This window comes from Trichechus manatus, unplaced genomic scaffold (assembly GCF_000243295.1).
Source record: "Trichechus manatus latirostris isolate Lorelei unplaced genomic scaffold, TriManLat1.0 scaffold00050, whole genome shotgun sequence".
NCBI classification, from domain to species: Eukaryota; Metazoa; Chordata; class Mammalia; order Sirenia; family Trichechidae; genus Trichechus; species Trichechus manatus.
In genome coordinates this window covers 8,017,784-8,034,372 of record NW_004443986.1, presented here as the reverse complement: position 1 = coordinate 8,034,372, position 16,589 = coordinate 8,017,784, and the positions used below count along the sequence as shown (strand labels likewise).

The window sequence follows — 16,589 nt, the reverse complement described above, 5'->3', positions numbered from 1 at the left end:
ATTCTCACCTGCAACTATCCACCAAAACATACGAAACAATCAGATATAAGTTCCCTTTTTTCACTTTATTGATCTCTTCTCCTTTTATGACCATAAACTGACTTCTTTTTAAGTGTACATCTTAAACCTATTCCAAGGATGTATTCATCTCATTCTCCTATGAAGTCAAAGTTCTCCACCTAAGCCCTTTCTTATAGTTCAATACTGAGCAAGGTGTAAGAAAAAAAAAAAATTAAGACACAACCCCTGCCTACAAGAGGCTTACCGTTCAACTTTACTGTATAGTAATATTCCTAGATCTAAGCCTGAATTTTGCAGTATTTACAGAACATTCCTTGATTGAACTTCCAAACTACATGTGAAATCCAACAAAACCTGAAATGGCCTTCCTCCTCTTCCTGACCTGGCAAACTCTTAATCATCCTTTAAGGCCCAGCTCAGCTATAACACCCTCTCAATGAAAACCTTCCCAGAATCCTTCAAGTGGAATGAGTTACTTCCTCTGAGCTTCTGTAGCACTTCATTCATAGCTTTTATAAACTGAGCACTCACCACACTGTATTTTCATTAACTATAGATACACCATATTCCATTAAGTCTTAATGGAAAAAATGCTGTTAATTGAATTATGACATGGCATTGATTATAAAGTGCACTTCAATTTCAAAGAGGCTAAAAAAAAAAAAAAATGTCTTGGAAGCAAAGAAACACAGTATGTCTCCCACAACAGATAACAGGTGAGGGTGGCATACAAGCCTTACTTCATCTTTAGTTTCTCAATGCTGATTACCATGCTTGATAAGAGAAGTGGAAAAGAAAAGCAAACCTGGTGTTCTGACCTAATCCCTTATGATTTCTTTTATGTCACCATTTTGTGTACTAAAGAGAAGTGTGACAACTTGTTTTTCATATTAAGCAACCATTTACTTCACTGCCGTAGCCGTTCTAGAGGCCACTGTGAATTCATGGCTAAATTACTGCAACATCCTTTTTATCAGAATACTGATTTCTAACTTTCCCACATTTTATCTATAGAGAAACATGCAAAAACATCATTTGGATCACAAATCTTTCCATTCGATCGCTTTTATCCACTAGATTCGGGTTTTTCAAACTTATTTTTATTATTTTGGCAGAATCTTTTCTCCGAACAAAATGTTAGGAAACAGCCCAATACTGGGTAAAGCAGGGGTGGAAGGCTGCTTAGTTGGCAAACCCTGAGCTACCTCTGTGGGACCCCTATGACTCTATGGAACACAGAGCAGAGAAACCACTACTACTTGTGTTAGCTATAAGCTTCCACGGGGGGGCTTTATGCTTTTCCAATCTTCGGTCCCTGGCAAGCTCATTCCAAGCTCAGTAGCTTGGCTTAAGACATCCTCTCTCCTCAACTCTTTACCCTCAAAGCCCCAAATGTCCACTTTCCAAACCAATCTTCGAGGCCTATTTCAAGTCCTATCTCCACCACAGGAAGAGTTCCTTGTTTATGCCAATCCACTGATCTCACCTGTCTTCACACTTGTTTCCAATACCTCAAAACCCAGTACTTAATAATGAACTCTCATATGCAGTTGCAGCTGTCATATAATTGTCCCAGGTATGCAGGCCTTATCTCTAACATGCCAATCAAAAAACGAAACCCACTGCTGTCAAGTAGGTTTCAACTCATAGCGACCATATAGGACAGAGAAGAACTGCCCCATAGGGTTCCCAAGGCTGTAATCTTTACAGAAGCAGACTGCCACATCTTTCTCCTGCAGAGTGGCTGGTAGGTTCGAACGGCCGACCTTTTGGTTTGCAACTGAGCGCTTTAACCACTGTGCCACAAAGGCTCCTTTCTCCAATATAAGCACCCTTTTAAGACAGGTTAGTACTTTCAGAGTTTCTAGGTGGCACAGTTAAGCGCTAGACTATTAGTGGAACGGCTGGTGGTTGGAATCTACTCAGCTGCGCCTCAGACAGACCTGGCGATCTGCTTCTGAAAGGCCGCAGCCTTGAAAATCCTATGGAGTAGTCCATGTGGGGTCACCATGAGTTGGAATCAACCGGATGGCAACTAACAACAGCAGTACTTTGGTCAGACTCTAACTGGGGCTCAGCACACAGGGAGCCCTGGTGGCAAAACGGTTAAGCACTCAGCTGCTAACCAAAAGGTCAGTGGCTCTGTGGAAGAAAAGACCTGGCAATTTGCCCCTGTAGAGATTACAGCCTAGGAAACTATGGCGCAGCTCTACTCTGTCCTATAGGCTCGCTATGAGTTAGAACCGACTCAACAGCACACAACACTGAAATATACTGCTTCATTTCCACCTGTAGATACCTCTCTCCCCATATCTTTAATTGCACTTCACCAAGCTTTCTGATATTCCTTTTACACTAAAACTTTCTCCTCTATTTCTGATATTTAACTCCAGCTAATATCCACACCTAATACTACTCATTCTCCCACTTTACTACTTCATTCTTCTGGTGGGTGGGTGTCACTATGCAGAGATTTTACCAGTTTACCATCTTCCATACATATTTTTCTTTCCAATATTCAAAGCATTATTATATATACTATCTCCTCTGATCTTTCCAACTCTGTGAAGTAAAAACAGAAGCAGTTCATACCACTTTACAAATGAAGAAAAGGAGTAAAGCTCCAGTTATATTTTCCCAAGATGAAACACAGAATCAGGGGCAGCACCCAAGCAAGAATGCAAGAGTTCCAATTCTTAGTCCTTTGTTCTATGAAGTCTCTAAGTACATAAGTCTTCAGTAACAATAAACCTACACTTGAATCACACCTCTGGATCAAGTACAGATATTTTCTACTCCTTAGCTAAATTACTATCCCCAAGGAAGAGGAAACTTCATGTATCTGAATTATCATTTTTCTTATTTAAAAAGATTTCAAATATCTTCAAAAACATATACGGGCTATACATTCTGAGGCAGAAATAAAGAAAACATACAAACTTGCTTACTTCATAGACTGAATCAGTAAATCTGAAGTTGTGAAGTACTTCCTTGAGCTTGTACCCTATTAGGATCCTAGATTTTCCAACTACCCTCTAATTCCACTCAAGAAAAAACAATCACATGTTCATACTAAAATGACAGTATCAGAACATGATTATGGTTAGAGCTAATGAAATAAAATATCCTAACTACATATACCAGTTAAAATATACTAACTTCAGTTGGGTACTAAAGTTCTGTATGCTTAAAATAACCATGCTTTAATAGTGTTCACCAAATAAAAGAGTAAATGACATAGAAAAAGTAGATCTAAGAGCACAGTCAGCAAGTCTAACAATTAGTGAAGACCAAAATCTATTAATTTTTTAAAAGTATTGTGTTTATTGCTTAATAGAGTTCACTCTAATTATACTGCTTTTCCAATTAAAAAAAATGGTTAACGGTAATGGTAAGAACATCAAAGCTAAAAAAAAAAAAAAAAGTGACCTTTAACCTCTTCTCCTCAACAAAAGTCCTAAATACTTAATCAGTAAGTTCAACTAAGACTTACAGAGAACTCTGACCATATGCTGAATGGAAATACCCGAGAATACGACCATGTACTCAGATATTCACAGAATCATAAATTTTAGAAATAAGTCTCATAATTTATCTAATAAACTTTCTATACAAGAAATTTTTCTACATTCTACAGTATCTCTGGTGGACAGCCAGCCTCTAACGCTCTACTGATAGGAAGATGACTACCTCATGAAACAAACCATTCCACTATTATCTGCACATACACACACACTTTCAACTATTTTGCCAAACAAAACAGAACTAATTCATTTTCCAAAAAACAGCCTTTCATGTATCTGAAGATAGCTGTCACACTTTCTCTTGGTTTTCTTTTAACAGTAGAAATCCCTACTCTTCGATTACTGCTAGTATGAAATGTTTTCCACACTCTTCTCCCTAGAAGCCCTTTGTGGTATGCTTGTCAGTTTGTCAATACCCCATCTAAAATGTGCCACCCAGAACTGCACACAATATTCTAGATGTGGTCTGACTAGCATGAAGTACAGCAGTTTTACTCTACTGTTAGTTCATAGTAAGCCAATAAATCTCAAATCATTTTCACATGCCCTGCTGCCAAGTCAAGTTTCCCTTAATCTTGTACATGTACAATGTCTCAACCTCCCGTTAAATAGAGAATTTTACCTGTTACACGTATCTTGCTAATTATGGCCCAGTATTCCACCCTATTTAAGAGCCCTGGTGGTACAGTGGTTAAGCACTTGGCTGCTAACCAAAAGGTCGGTGGTTTGAATTCACCAGCCGCCCCGCAGGAAAAAGATATGGCAATCTACTTCTGTAAATTTACAGCCTTGGAAAACCTATGGGGCAGTTCTACTCCGTCATATAGGGTCACTATGAGTCAGAATCAACTTGATGACACTCAACAACAGCATTGCAGCCTACTAAGATCATTCTGAATTTCAATTCTATCCGCTATCATATCAGTAAAATCTCATCTTTGAATTCAGTAAACAGACCATCCTTTAGCCTGGTATCTGAAAAAACTGCTAATCAGGACCAGATCAAGGACAGACCCCTGTATCATAACACCAGACACCTCTATTGAGACCGACAATCAATTAGCACTTTTCATACAATTGTTCAATCAGCTGTGAGCCTTTAAAGATATCTTGATCATCAACACTGAAATCCAGATACACTGCATTGATGTTATTTTCTTTGTATACTCACCTGTCAATCCTAGAGAAAAAGTTATGAACCTAGTTTCTTACTGAACCCATGCAGCCTCCCAATGATTCCTGAATTCTTTTGTAAATGTTCAGGGGCCAACCATTCAGTATTTCATTCAAGAACTTTGTTCAGGATAGCTATCAAGCTCATCTGTCTGTGGTTTAGGATATTCTGAAAAACTGAGGTGCTTATCCATACTCAATGTTCTGGAACTTCTTCCATGCTTCATGATTTGAGTTACTGATACTGGCCTAAAACCAAATTTGGAAGTTCCTTCTGACCATATATGATAGCAATCATCTGGATCACCTTGACTTCTAAAAGCAACTAAATGTTCCCTATCTTCTCACTTATCCTGAACAAATATCTCAAAGTGAGTTACAGTTCTAGTCATTTCAGTTGGAACTGCATTTTCCTTGCTTCTTAAAAGCAGCAGAGTGGAGAAGCACTGCCTTTTCTCAGTCATCTTAATATTATGCCATTTTGCTCAAGCAATGGGTATCTTTCTTGCTCAAATTTAAAGCCTTACATGTTGTTTAAAATAATTTTAAAAGCCTTACTTTATTATTTCTGCTTTCTTGACATTATTCTTAAAATTTCATGCTGCTTTTTGTATTCATTCTTAATCCTATGCCCCTCTTTTCATTGTCCACATACAATTATTTTAAAACCTGAGCTTAACACAAAGGTTCCTATGCAGCCACATTAGTTTCTATTAACTTCAATTTATTAGCAAAAAGAGTCCTTAACTACACAGTACTTCATTTTTCAAAATCACTTACCCTTTCAAGGATTTAAGTATGTGTGACTAATCAGACACAGAAGAGTGAAAAAGAGCCCTTATCTGTAGCCTTATCCTCACAGCTTATATCACATGAACTGAAGTTTAGAATCAGAGATTACTTTAAATCATGACTCTATCACTTATGGGAGGGCAGATTTCTTGAAGAAATTAGAAGTCAGTGAGGTTATCTGTAAAACGGGCACAACAGTATCTATCCTATGAGGATATTATGGGGGTTAAATGAGATAAGTACCTAGCCCAGCACCAAACACACAGTAGGGAAACAGTAAATGTTTGTCGTCTTCTTCATCAGTTTCATTACTAGTAAATCTACATCTAATTTATAGTTTGGGAAAAGATACAAAGATGTCTCAATAGTCTGAGAAACTGTTTACCTACATGTTTAATTTAATAATCTCTTTAGTTCTGAATTTGCTCTTTCAGGATAGAACAAAATAGCACTTGGGTTCCAGCATTAAATTCAATACTAAGGACCCAGAGAATTGTGTTTTTTACTAATAGTGTATTCTATACACAGGGCTGAATACTCAGCAAAGACAGGGGCAACTTATCTGGTAGTAACCAAACACAAGTTGGGTGCTCTCCTTCTGTGTTCCCTAAACCTCAGCTAAATTTACTCATTTACTAGCAAAAGACCTGGTGACAAACACAGAAATACAGCAGAAAGACAACTGGAGTAGAAGTCAAATTTCTAGTCCTACTTTGCCACAAAGTGCGAGCAAGTCATTCAAGCTTTCGGTTTCCTCCTTCTTAAAAAATGACTGAAGAAATAAAGGGGAAAGACACTCAACTATCTTTATCTTGGTTAACTACAGTTTCACTAAACCTTTATCTCACCACATACTTACATAAGCAACTTGTCATTCACCAGCTTTCCTTTGCCACATTTTGCTCATTCAGTAGGTAGTAAAATGACAAGCACTATGAACATCCAATCTTAACTCATACCTAGATCAGAAGAGCACATACATACATATGGCCTGCTATCAGGCTATGTTACCTTTTTACTGTCAATCTTTACTATAATCCCCAAGAACTTAATGTAGTGTTGCAGAACCAGGTCTATGGAGCAACCAAAGAGAGGAAATAATCTTGCTTACAGCTAAAATAGTGAAAACACAAGATGCCTTTATAAGTAGACTTTAGCAGTAATATCCCAAAAGGCTACAATTGGTGAGCAAATTCTTTGTATCCCTTCCAACCTAAATACTTTGGTAAGCCTATGTGGTGCAAATGGTTAAGCATTTGACTATTAGCAGAAATGCTGGCTGCTGGAAACCACCCAGAGGCGCCTTGGATGACAAGCCTGGTGATCTGCTTCCGAAAAGGCACAGCCTTGAAAATCCTGCGGAGCAGTTCTACTCTTTACATATGGGGTTGCCACAACTTGTAACTGACCCGAGGGCAACTAACATGCTATTTCTACAAGATTTATGCATAGCATCCTTTCCCTACTTTCCTTCATCATGTTGCCTTTTCCCTCTTCAACCTACTTTTATGCCTGCCCCAATATTCCTGAAGTATTACTTGTTATATATTCCTTGATCTAGAATTTGAAAAACAGATGATTAAAACTCTATATTCCATTGTTCCTCCCTCATTTCTTATTCTGAAATTGTTTGAAAGATGTCTTTACAAAAATATTAATGTGGCTCTACACTGAGTACTTTTACATCTTCCATGAAAAAATTAAAAATAGACAACGAGACTGTTATGTGGTCATCACCAAATCTTAAAGGTCATGGCGTATATTATCTAATGGGTAAAACCAACTTGGTAGTTCAGAACCTGCACAGGGTAAAAGATGTCAGTTCCTCATAATGAATTCCAATTGTATAAAAAGTATTAGAAGATTTTAGAGAAATAAAATCCCAGGAATAAACCTAATTTTTCTGCAAAAAGAAATAATCAAACATAGGAGTATATGTATACATATGCACACAAATATGTTATTTTAAGATGTCTACTAGGGAAATCAAATTTATACAACATATATAGAAAAGGAAAACCACATTTGGATTAAACCACAAACCAATTTTCTACTTTTTGCAGCTCTGGAAAAAAGTCTGGAGTAAGACATTGACTACCAGATAAAGTTAGGTTTTTAGATTAAATATAAATCTCAATTATTTTCTTTGGTCCCCATTTTCACCAATAATGAAGAACTGGCTCTCCCTTTCCTGGTTCTGCTACATGCCCAGGTTTCATACTTTAATTCCCTGGAGAAGAAAAGGAAGGTAAGAGTCAAGTTCTTTAAGGGTCAACAACATTTTATCAACATGTCTGAATTTCTTTTGTGAGACAACTAGCATAACAATGTTAATTTCCACTAAAATTGACAAAGAAATATCCATTCATCAAGCAAAAGGTCTACAATATAATGTGTTACTATATCTGATGATTAGGGCCAGAAAAAAGTCAAATTCCTGACCACTGTAAGTTAATTAGATTTAGATACCAATGGTCTCTGTAAATTCTAAATTCTTTAACTAATTAGAATTTAGAATTACTAAAAAGATATAATTCCTGAAGTTCATTTATCTCAGACTCTTTGGCTACCAGAGGGTATTGTGAAAATAGGTGGGGGTTTTTTTTTTTTTTTTTTGAGCAGAGTACTTTCCACTTTCCTCAGTTAAAGAATGTTCTTAAACCAGCAGTATAGTTACTTGTTACCATTGGGCTTCATTTAAAACAGGGTTTCTGCTCCTCCTTCAGTCAAAGGCAAACTCAGAATCCCAACAAGAAAACAAATAAAATTTAGGGGTAAATATATTTAGTCCATACTACAATTAGTTAGCTAGATGCTAAGGCTGGAACTCAGGATTTTCAGTTGAGACCAAAACACAGAAACACATTACGCTGAAGGAGGGAAAGAGGTCCCTCAGGTTGATGCTAACATTCTTATCTCATAAAACTAAGTATGAAGTTCCCCAGCTTCAAGAACTGGTTTTATTTGATTTGTCTTACATGTTTTTTTCCTTTTCTGTCCACATCATTCAGACCCCTTTCCTATCCCACAAAGAATAAAATGAAGATGGTGAGAAGTTTTAGTCCCCTGTTCTTGGGCTAGCCGTTACACTCTATCAAAGCTGATAATGTTTTTCAAGCCCTGGTAACAGCTGTCTCAAGTATCTAAAGCAACTTTTTTCCAATAAATTTAACAAAATTAAACATCTTCATTCTCCCAGGGGGAAACATGAAATAACCAAGGAACTACTGGAAAGTGAATGGGGACACAAAGTAAAAGATCTGAACTTTCAGGCTCAATTATAAAAGAGATATAAACCCTTTGCTACTGAGTAGATTCCAACTCATAGTGACCCTACCAGGACAGAACAGAACTGCTCCAGGCCCTTAATGCTCATTTTTGCCTTTCTCCAATAAAGTACCTTGTGCCCCACTGTTAATGTCTTAAAAACTCAAAGCCAAAGAAATAGCTTCATTAAAACCACTTTGAGGCACTGCTTCCAATTCCAAATTGCGATCTTCTCCACCACTTTTTATATCTTAATTCCGGCAACATTTGTCAAGTACCTACTAGACAAGGCAGTATGGTAAAATCTGCAAACAACTAAGCCCACATTAACCTCACTGACTTGTCTATATCAGAGTACCCTTCTAGTCTCACGGCAATCTTCTCAAACAGTTTGAGCATATCTATTAGAACATCACCTCTTCAACATCAACAAAATTAAAAATTTTTAGTTTCAGAAAAAAAAAATCCAATTATATAAAGTTCAAATGCCCTCATACTTAAGTGGGCTCCCCCAACTACGTAAACATGTCTTTAAGTAAAAAAAATTATCCCTGAAGATAAAGGAAAAAAAAGCACACCTTGGAGAGTTTAGCACACAGTTGTCAATCAATATATGCATGTAAAATAAAAGCTATACAGTTGTATTTACCCTCCAAATCCATTCACTGAAAACAAACTCTGAGGCACATGTGAACCAGCTCAGCGCACACCTGCTTGTATATTCTGCCTCTTGGTTCAAGTCTGTTCATTGCTAATGACTAGTGAGCCTTAGAATCACCTAGGAAGTTTGTTTGAAATGCAAATCCTTGACCCCCAACTACAAAAAATTGTATTTCCAGATGCTGGATTCTGCGTTTATAATGGGCTATTCAAGTGAATCTGAGTTAGGCAGTTAAGACCATATTTTGAGGAAAATTTCTAGATTATAATGGATATCAACTAGAGGGCAAACGAATTGATATTTCTAACTTAAATTGTAAACTACTCAATCTCTTAGTCACTTAATTCACTAATGCTTAAAAACCAAAACCAAACCAAACCAGTTGGGTCCTGTTGATTCCAACTCACAGAAACCCTATATGACAGAGTAGAACTGCCCCATAGGGTTTCCAAGGAGCAGCTGCTGGATTTGAACTGCCGACCTTTTGGTTAGCAACTGAGCCCTTAAATGTTTAAAAGGCAAGATGAAATGTAAGTGACATAACTTTTGCTTTGACAGTGCAAACTGTCATTCAACCAACCAAAACAGACATTTTTCTGAAATACTCAAGTTACCGTCAATGTTTAGAAAAAATAGGTACAAAGCAAGCTAAGGATTTTAATCCCGAGAAATTTATATAACCATACTGCAATAGTTTCAGAGGGAAAAGTACCACTCTCAGAATATGCTAAATAGATTACTGAGCCATCCAGTACTGTAGCCACTAACTACATCTGGCTATTGAAATTAATTAAAATAAAATTAAAAATTCAGTTCCTTAGTCACATTGGCCACATTTCAAGTGCTCTATAGCCAGATGTGGCTAGTGGCTAATACACTGGACAACACAGATATACAACATTTCCAAGACAACAAAATATTCTATTGGATAGCACTGACCTAGAAATACTGGGTCTCTAATAAAAAATGTAATCTCCATTCTACTGAATCAAAAGGTGCTATCTGACAATTTTCCATTTTACATGTATACATCTCCTATAGGTATTAAGTATACAAGAACCCTAGCAGAATTTTCCTGCAACTTCTTTCAAGAAGTCATTCAAAAATGACAAACTTATAAATTTCAGATTAACAAAACAGAAATATTTAAAGAGTTCTGAATGTGTCAAAGAGACTAAAACCACAACTAGGTGTTCACCAAATCAGAATCAATGAGAAGTGTTTAATTATTAAAAAACACAAGATATTAGGTAAAATAAACTGTTACCCAGAAAGATTAAAACACTTATATAAAACTAGTTTTCCAAGTACTTCAGAAGTATCTATCAACAAATAAGAACTGCTTTATAATTGGTTTGAGAATGACCTTCCCCCATTAATTCAAATTAGTAGTATTTTATCATCTTCTTTTCAAATTACTTTCCAAAACAACACACTAAAACATCTATAACTAATCACCATAATGACCGTAATGTTTACTTAAATATAATTACTTAAACAAAGGACTATTTTTGATATCACAATCCTACTATTTCAATAACTTTAATTCGAAATCCTGAGCAAATCCCGATTCTAGCAGAAAAATAGCTATAAAAGTTAACTGAACAATTTCCAACTTAAAATTTTATCTCCCAACAACATCCATATCTAGTTTAAAACAACTCAGTGTAATAAAACACAAAAGCCTGGGTGACAAGATAGTTAAGTTCAGGAAGAAACTTTCAATTAAAAAAAAAAGTTAACCTTATTACACTGTAGAATTAAAACTTCAACAGACTCACAAGTCCACACTAATTCAATTTTAAATTTACTTTCTCTAAAAGAAGAGATAAACATCATTTTGACTAGGGTTCTTTCTGAAGAGTTCAAGTGCGCTCAAACACGATCTCTAAATTCAGAAGACAATTATGAGTCTAATTAGGGACAATTCTATGAAAGAATAATCTCTCTAAACTGTCTATGTAACAAATTTAACACAAAAAACACTACTAAAATCTACAAAAAACTGGTCACATTGATCATTATAGAGTTACAGTTGGCAGTTTAATATCATTGTTTATTTTTTATTCCTTCTAATTATCTGCTTACTTAAGAGGTCTATGACCACAAAAGCAACAACCAATACTTATTAAAACTGTTTAAAGGGTACTTAAAGAGAAAAGATGTAGTAACTTACCTGCAACACTAGTGATTGTAACTGGAACTCCCTGTACTTGAACGCCTGCAGCACCCAGGTTGGCAACACTCACTGTCTGAAGGTTAGGCACTGATGCAAGCTGGGCAGTATTCAGAGTTATTGGGGCACCAGCAACAGCCACAGGAGCAATCTGAGCAAGAGTTGTGCCACCACTTGAAGACACTGGGGTGATGGTTAATTGTTGGGATAACCCAGCATTCTGAACTTGCAAATTTGAAAGACTCTGAATATTCTGAACCTGTACAGTTTGCCAACTGATTTGCCCTGAAGGTGTTAAAGTTGGAGCCCTGATAAGCACCTGAGTCGGATTTACTGCTTGAAGTTGAACATTCTGCAACGGCTGCTGCTGGATGGTCTGAATTGTCTGCCCTGACTGGAGTTGAAATGACTGTGGTGGAATGGCCTGAATAATCTGTTGTTGAGGCTGCTGGATCTGGATCTGTTGTAAAATAGGCTGGCCTACAATTTGCACCTGCTGAAGAGAATTTGATTGATCCTGTGTATTCTGCAGTCCATTAGGCTGAAGCTGACTAGAGCTCTGGGCTTCAGATTCAGTGGCAGCAGGTGTCTGAGATTCTTCAAGGGTGCGTTCAGAACTACTAGCTGATGTGCTTGCATACTGGCCCGTATCTGCTGAGCTCGCTAACGTGTCACTGCTAGTTAGAGATGCTGAAGCAGTGGTTGTGCAGGTAGTGGAGGAGGAGGGAGATTCCGGCATAGTACTGGCAGAAGCAGTAGTGGTGGTGGGTGTGGAAACTAACTGATTCCCATTGGAAGTCCCATTATCAGCAGTAGTAACAGGCTGGCCAACCTGTCCAGTCCCTCCTCCAGCAGCCACGTTGTTTATCACTGGCAAAGCTAAAGTCACTCCTCCAATGTTAATTGGTAGGGTCGTTACAACTTGAGCCTGAGTACCAGGGAGGGTTTGTAACTGCAGTGGTATTGAGACACCAGGTCTAATTTGGACTGGAACTGTCTGATTTGCTAGGTTTTGAGCAAGGATATTCCCAGAAGCTGTCCTGTTAGCAGCTGTCAGTATAGCTTGATTATTACCTGCAGAAATGAGCTGAATCTGACCCTGCATATCTTGCAAAGATGAACTACTAGTAGGATTGATTTGGATTTGCTGGCCTTCCACTGTCTGAAGTTGTGGAATCACTTGGTACTGTACATTACCACTTGGATTTTGTACTTGTATGACTTGAAATTGACCAGGGGTGGAAGAATTACCTGATTTCGTTTTTGTAGGAGATGCACTCCCATTATTACTGCTAGAAGAACTAGATGAACTAGAAGCTGGTTGAGAAACATTATTTTCTTTTGAAGCAGGGGGAGTGGAAGCAACAAGTTGCCAAGCGTTTCCAGCAAGTTGTGTTGTTACCAGTTCTAGCTGTTGTGGTTGATTTTGAAGCTGCACCAGTCCTTGGCTTGGATCTATAATAATTTGTTGTTGTCCAGTTGCTTGATTTTCACCAGGAGTCCCTATTTTGCTGCAAGTAGCTGCCAGTAAAGCCAGAGGAGAGGGCTGAGAGTCCTACCCAAAACGGGATGGTAAAGGAGAGGGGGGAAAAAAAAGTGGGCAGATTTAGTGGAGGCCAGTAGTTGGGAGGTTTTGTTTTGTTTTTGACAGCTCTAAATATAAGAACTTATTCAGGAGATGGTGGTAGAAATCAAAAAGAAAATGAACAAAAGCACTTAAGTGACCTGCAATATAAAGTTTAAATAAAAGGGAATTTCTAACAAACTTTCTTAAAGTGTTATTTTCCTAGACTTACAATGCCCTCGGGAAAATAACCATTTCTCACACAGTTTGAGTTCATGATGTAATTTTAAACAATGTTATACCCTCAAATATGTGAAATCTGTTTGAATTTACAATTTAATTTCTAAGTTCCTCACTTTCAGAAAGATGCTTTGAGTGGATAAACATTTTTATTCTGTTCTTCACTTCTGGGCATTTAAAGGGTATAATTCCCTCTCTCCCCTAATCTTTCGGGATGCATTTTTTTATATGCTTGCCTTTACCTGGGAGCCTGAGGTTTTGGGTTTTTTATTGTTATTCTCTGGCTCAGAGGTTTTCCCTCCTTCTGTAGCCATCGCCACTGACGCTGCTGCCGCCGCCTCCTCCTCCTCCTCCTTCTTCTGATCTGCAACAAACCCCCCACGTACACGACAACAGGTTACTAGGATTATTATTATTCGTTTTTCCTCTCCCCTCTTCTCCCCCTCCCCCCGAGTATTAATCTCCATAAACCCGCGATCCACGCACACGGGAGGGGGTGGGGGAAAAGGAGGGAAGGGAGGAGGGGGATATCACAAAACGTGGTTTGAAACCCGACCCATCGGCTCCAGAGCAACACCCAGAAGGAGGTTGTTCTCTCAGACATTAAGACAAAACACAACCCTCCCTCCCTCCCTCCTTCTCCTCCCTCCCTCCCTCTCCTCCTCCCCTTAAAGCATCTCAGCGGCCCCAGGGGAGGGGGGAGAACCGAGCAGGGTCTGGGGAGGGAGGCGGTGAAGGAGACCGAGGGGGGTGGAGAATACGTACCGCTCATCCCGCATTAACAGGACAAACCCTCAGACGGAGACACTGGGATAGAGGTGGGTGGGGGTGGGGGCGAGGCGGGAGGAGAGGCCGGTCCCGCCCGCCCGCGGTGGCTCGGAGGAGGCTGTAGCTGGCACAGGCTCTGCCTCTTTTTCCGCGAATGGCCGCCGCTGGGCTGTGGCGTAGCAGCTCCTCTCTCCGCCCGAGCCCGGCTGACTCGCCCTTGATTGACAGTGGCGGCGCGGGCCCGGGGCGGGGCCAGGGCGGTGCGAGCCCGGCCGACTCCCCACCCCCCTCGGCCTCTCTCCGCCAGAGCCGCCAACTCTCCACCCCTTCCCCCAGCGGATTGGCCGCCGACCTGCCGGGGGCCGGGGCGCTGGGGCCGCCTCCTCTCCACCCCCTTTCTCGGGGTTATTCTTTCAGAACCTTTTCTTATTCTGTCTCGGCTCTTCTCGCGCTTTTTCTCTCGGCGTTCTAGCTGAGGCGCTCTGCCGGTAGGCCCTCCTACAGCCAAACTTGTTGTCTCAGGATATCCCGCCCCCTACTCATTTCCCAGCGCCCTCCCCTCAAAAACCCGCTCCAGCATCCCTCCGAATTGCCACTGGAGAAAAAAGTAGGGCTCTTGCTCAAGGGAAGCGAGAGGGGCGGATGTGAGGCCGCACGGACCACCAACCGCTCGGCGTGCAGGTTGAAACACCCGGTGCCCCCGCGCAGAGAGCATGGCTTTCCTGAGGCGCATCCGGACCCGGGCGCCCTTTTTCCCTGGCTCGCTCCCCATTGGCTGAGACCCTGGTGACGCGCGCTGAGTGGTGGGAGAAAGGGGCCGGGGAGCCTCCGCAAAGCCTATCGGCCTTTGTAGTTTCCGGCCGCCGTGGCGGCCGTGGCGGCCGTGACGGCCCCTCCAAAGTACCGCCTCTCTCCCTCCCCGGACCGAGGCCGGGCTGCGGAGCGGAAAGCTGCCCGAGGGGGCGGTGGCAGCAGGGCGTGGCCGGGGCCGAGTGGGAGTTGAACTGAGCGAGGGGGAGGGGGAATGGGTGTTGTTTGCCTGGGCCTATCCGCCGCGCGGGGCTGCCCAAACCACCTCTGCCACCGCCTCCTCGGCTCCAAGCCGCTCCCCGCGGGGCGAGCTCACACCCGGAGCGCTCCGCGATTGAGCGGGCGGCGGCGTGGGGAGGCGGAGTTTGCTGTCCTCAGGGTTTGAATGAACCAGGCTTCTCAGAGCAGCGCCTTCGTCTTCCCTTTCTTTGCTCGCCTTATCCTTTCAGACCACCCCGCTTCGAATGCGAGGCCTCTTTTCTACCGAGAAGGATCTTCCATTTATTTGTTGTCTCTCTGCCGGCTGCTGGAGCGGAGCAATGACCCGTTGGCCGAGGTGGCATCGTGTTTTGCGGAATAGCCCGCATAGTTGGTGGAATTCTCACGCTGATAAGCCTCACAACATTATTGAGGCGAAGACAAACACAGCTCCATGTGGGTCAACCCAGCTCACGTATAAGCTCAAGTATAAGCTGGGCAGGTGGAATCTGGCTGCACAAAGCTTTTTATTGTCAAATGCACATGAGCAGTCTCCTGCCCCCAGCTTTCCTCCAAAATCCTGAAGTCAGGGTGAAGCCAGGGAATATAATCAGCCCCTGATTAAGTGTACCAAAGGTGGAGGTGAATCGCTAATGTAAATTTTGGCCTTGGGGACAAGGCACCCTTACACACCCAGGATCACAGCCCCTTACTCCTTTTTGCCTGGGTTCCACGCTCAGCCTTGGGCCTTTTTGTCTCCTGCCTGAGGCCTGACATGTTCCAAGGGTGAGGAGATCCCAGGTGCTGCAGCTGACTGGCATTTCCTTTCCTTGTTAAAGTGACTGCAACATTAGCTGATGGCAAAGCCGTGCAGCAAGACAAAGCAATTCGGATAAAGAATTACATGGTTTTGTCTACCCCCGTCTTACAAAATTAGCCTAAGATCCTTAAATAACCTGCTTTTTTACCCATCGTGTACAACAGATAATGCTCAAAAGTGTTTTTTGCATTTGCAGGTATACTGTCTATCGCTCAGGTTTTATTTATTTATTTATTGCTAGTTCACCATGATGAATGAAGATATTTGCAGTCATGAATTAGGGCATTCCTTGTAGTTTCCTTACATTAAAAAACGTTCACAAAGGCAATGTCACTGGCACTGAACCACAGGATAAAAATAATGCTTATCCATGCAATATAAATCTACAAAGTATGGGAAATATTCTGTGCCCTATAGGTAAGTGGTAAGACATAGTTAACAAGCCCTGTTTTTTAGGGTGGACCAAAAACCTTCTAGTCCCTGGCTGAGCCATGAGACCTGGGGCAGGTGACATAAATTAATCACTTCTCAGGTGCCATCATTTTATTATCTATATAACAGAAGATTTAGCTAGA

The 16,589-nt window shown here is 40.7% G+C and overlaps 1 protein-coding gene across 3 annotated transcripts in view; it reads right to left on the bottom strand.

Moving 5' to 3' along the window:
- SP4 (Sp4 transcription factor) overlaps window positions 1-14,408 on the bottom strand; it is an 84,359-nt gene extending 69,951 nt beyond the window's left edge. The window contains exons 1-3 of one of the 3 annotated variants that reach the window (XM_004377441.2): window positions 14,184-14,408; window positions 13,661-13,782; window positions 11,615-13,169 (exon numbers count right to left, since the gene is read on the bottom strand). In XM_004377441.2, the coding sequence (XP_004377498.1) occupies window positions 11,615-13,169; window positions 13,661-13,782; window positions 14,184-14,190 (1,684 nt within the window). In that variant the 5' untranslated portion in view covers window positions 14,191-14,408. Of the gene's footprint in view, window positions 1-11,614; window positions 13,170-13,660; window positions 13,933-14,183 lie in introns of those variants that run through there. The other 2 variants (XM_023732307.1, XM_023732308.1) reach the window with 2 other exon arrangements.
- Between the last annotated feature and the right edge of the window lie 2,181 nt (window positions 14,409-16,589).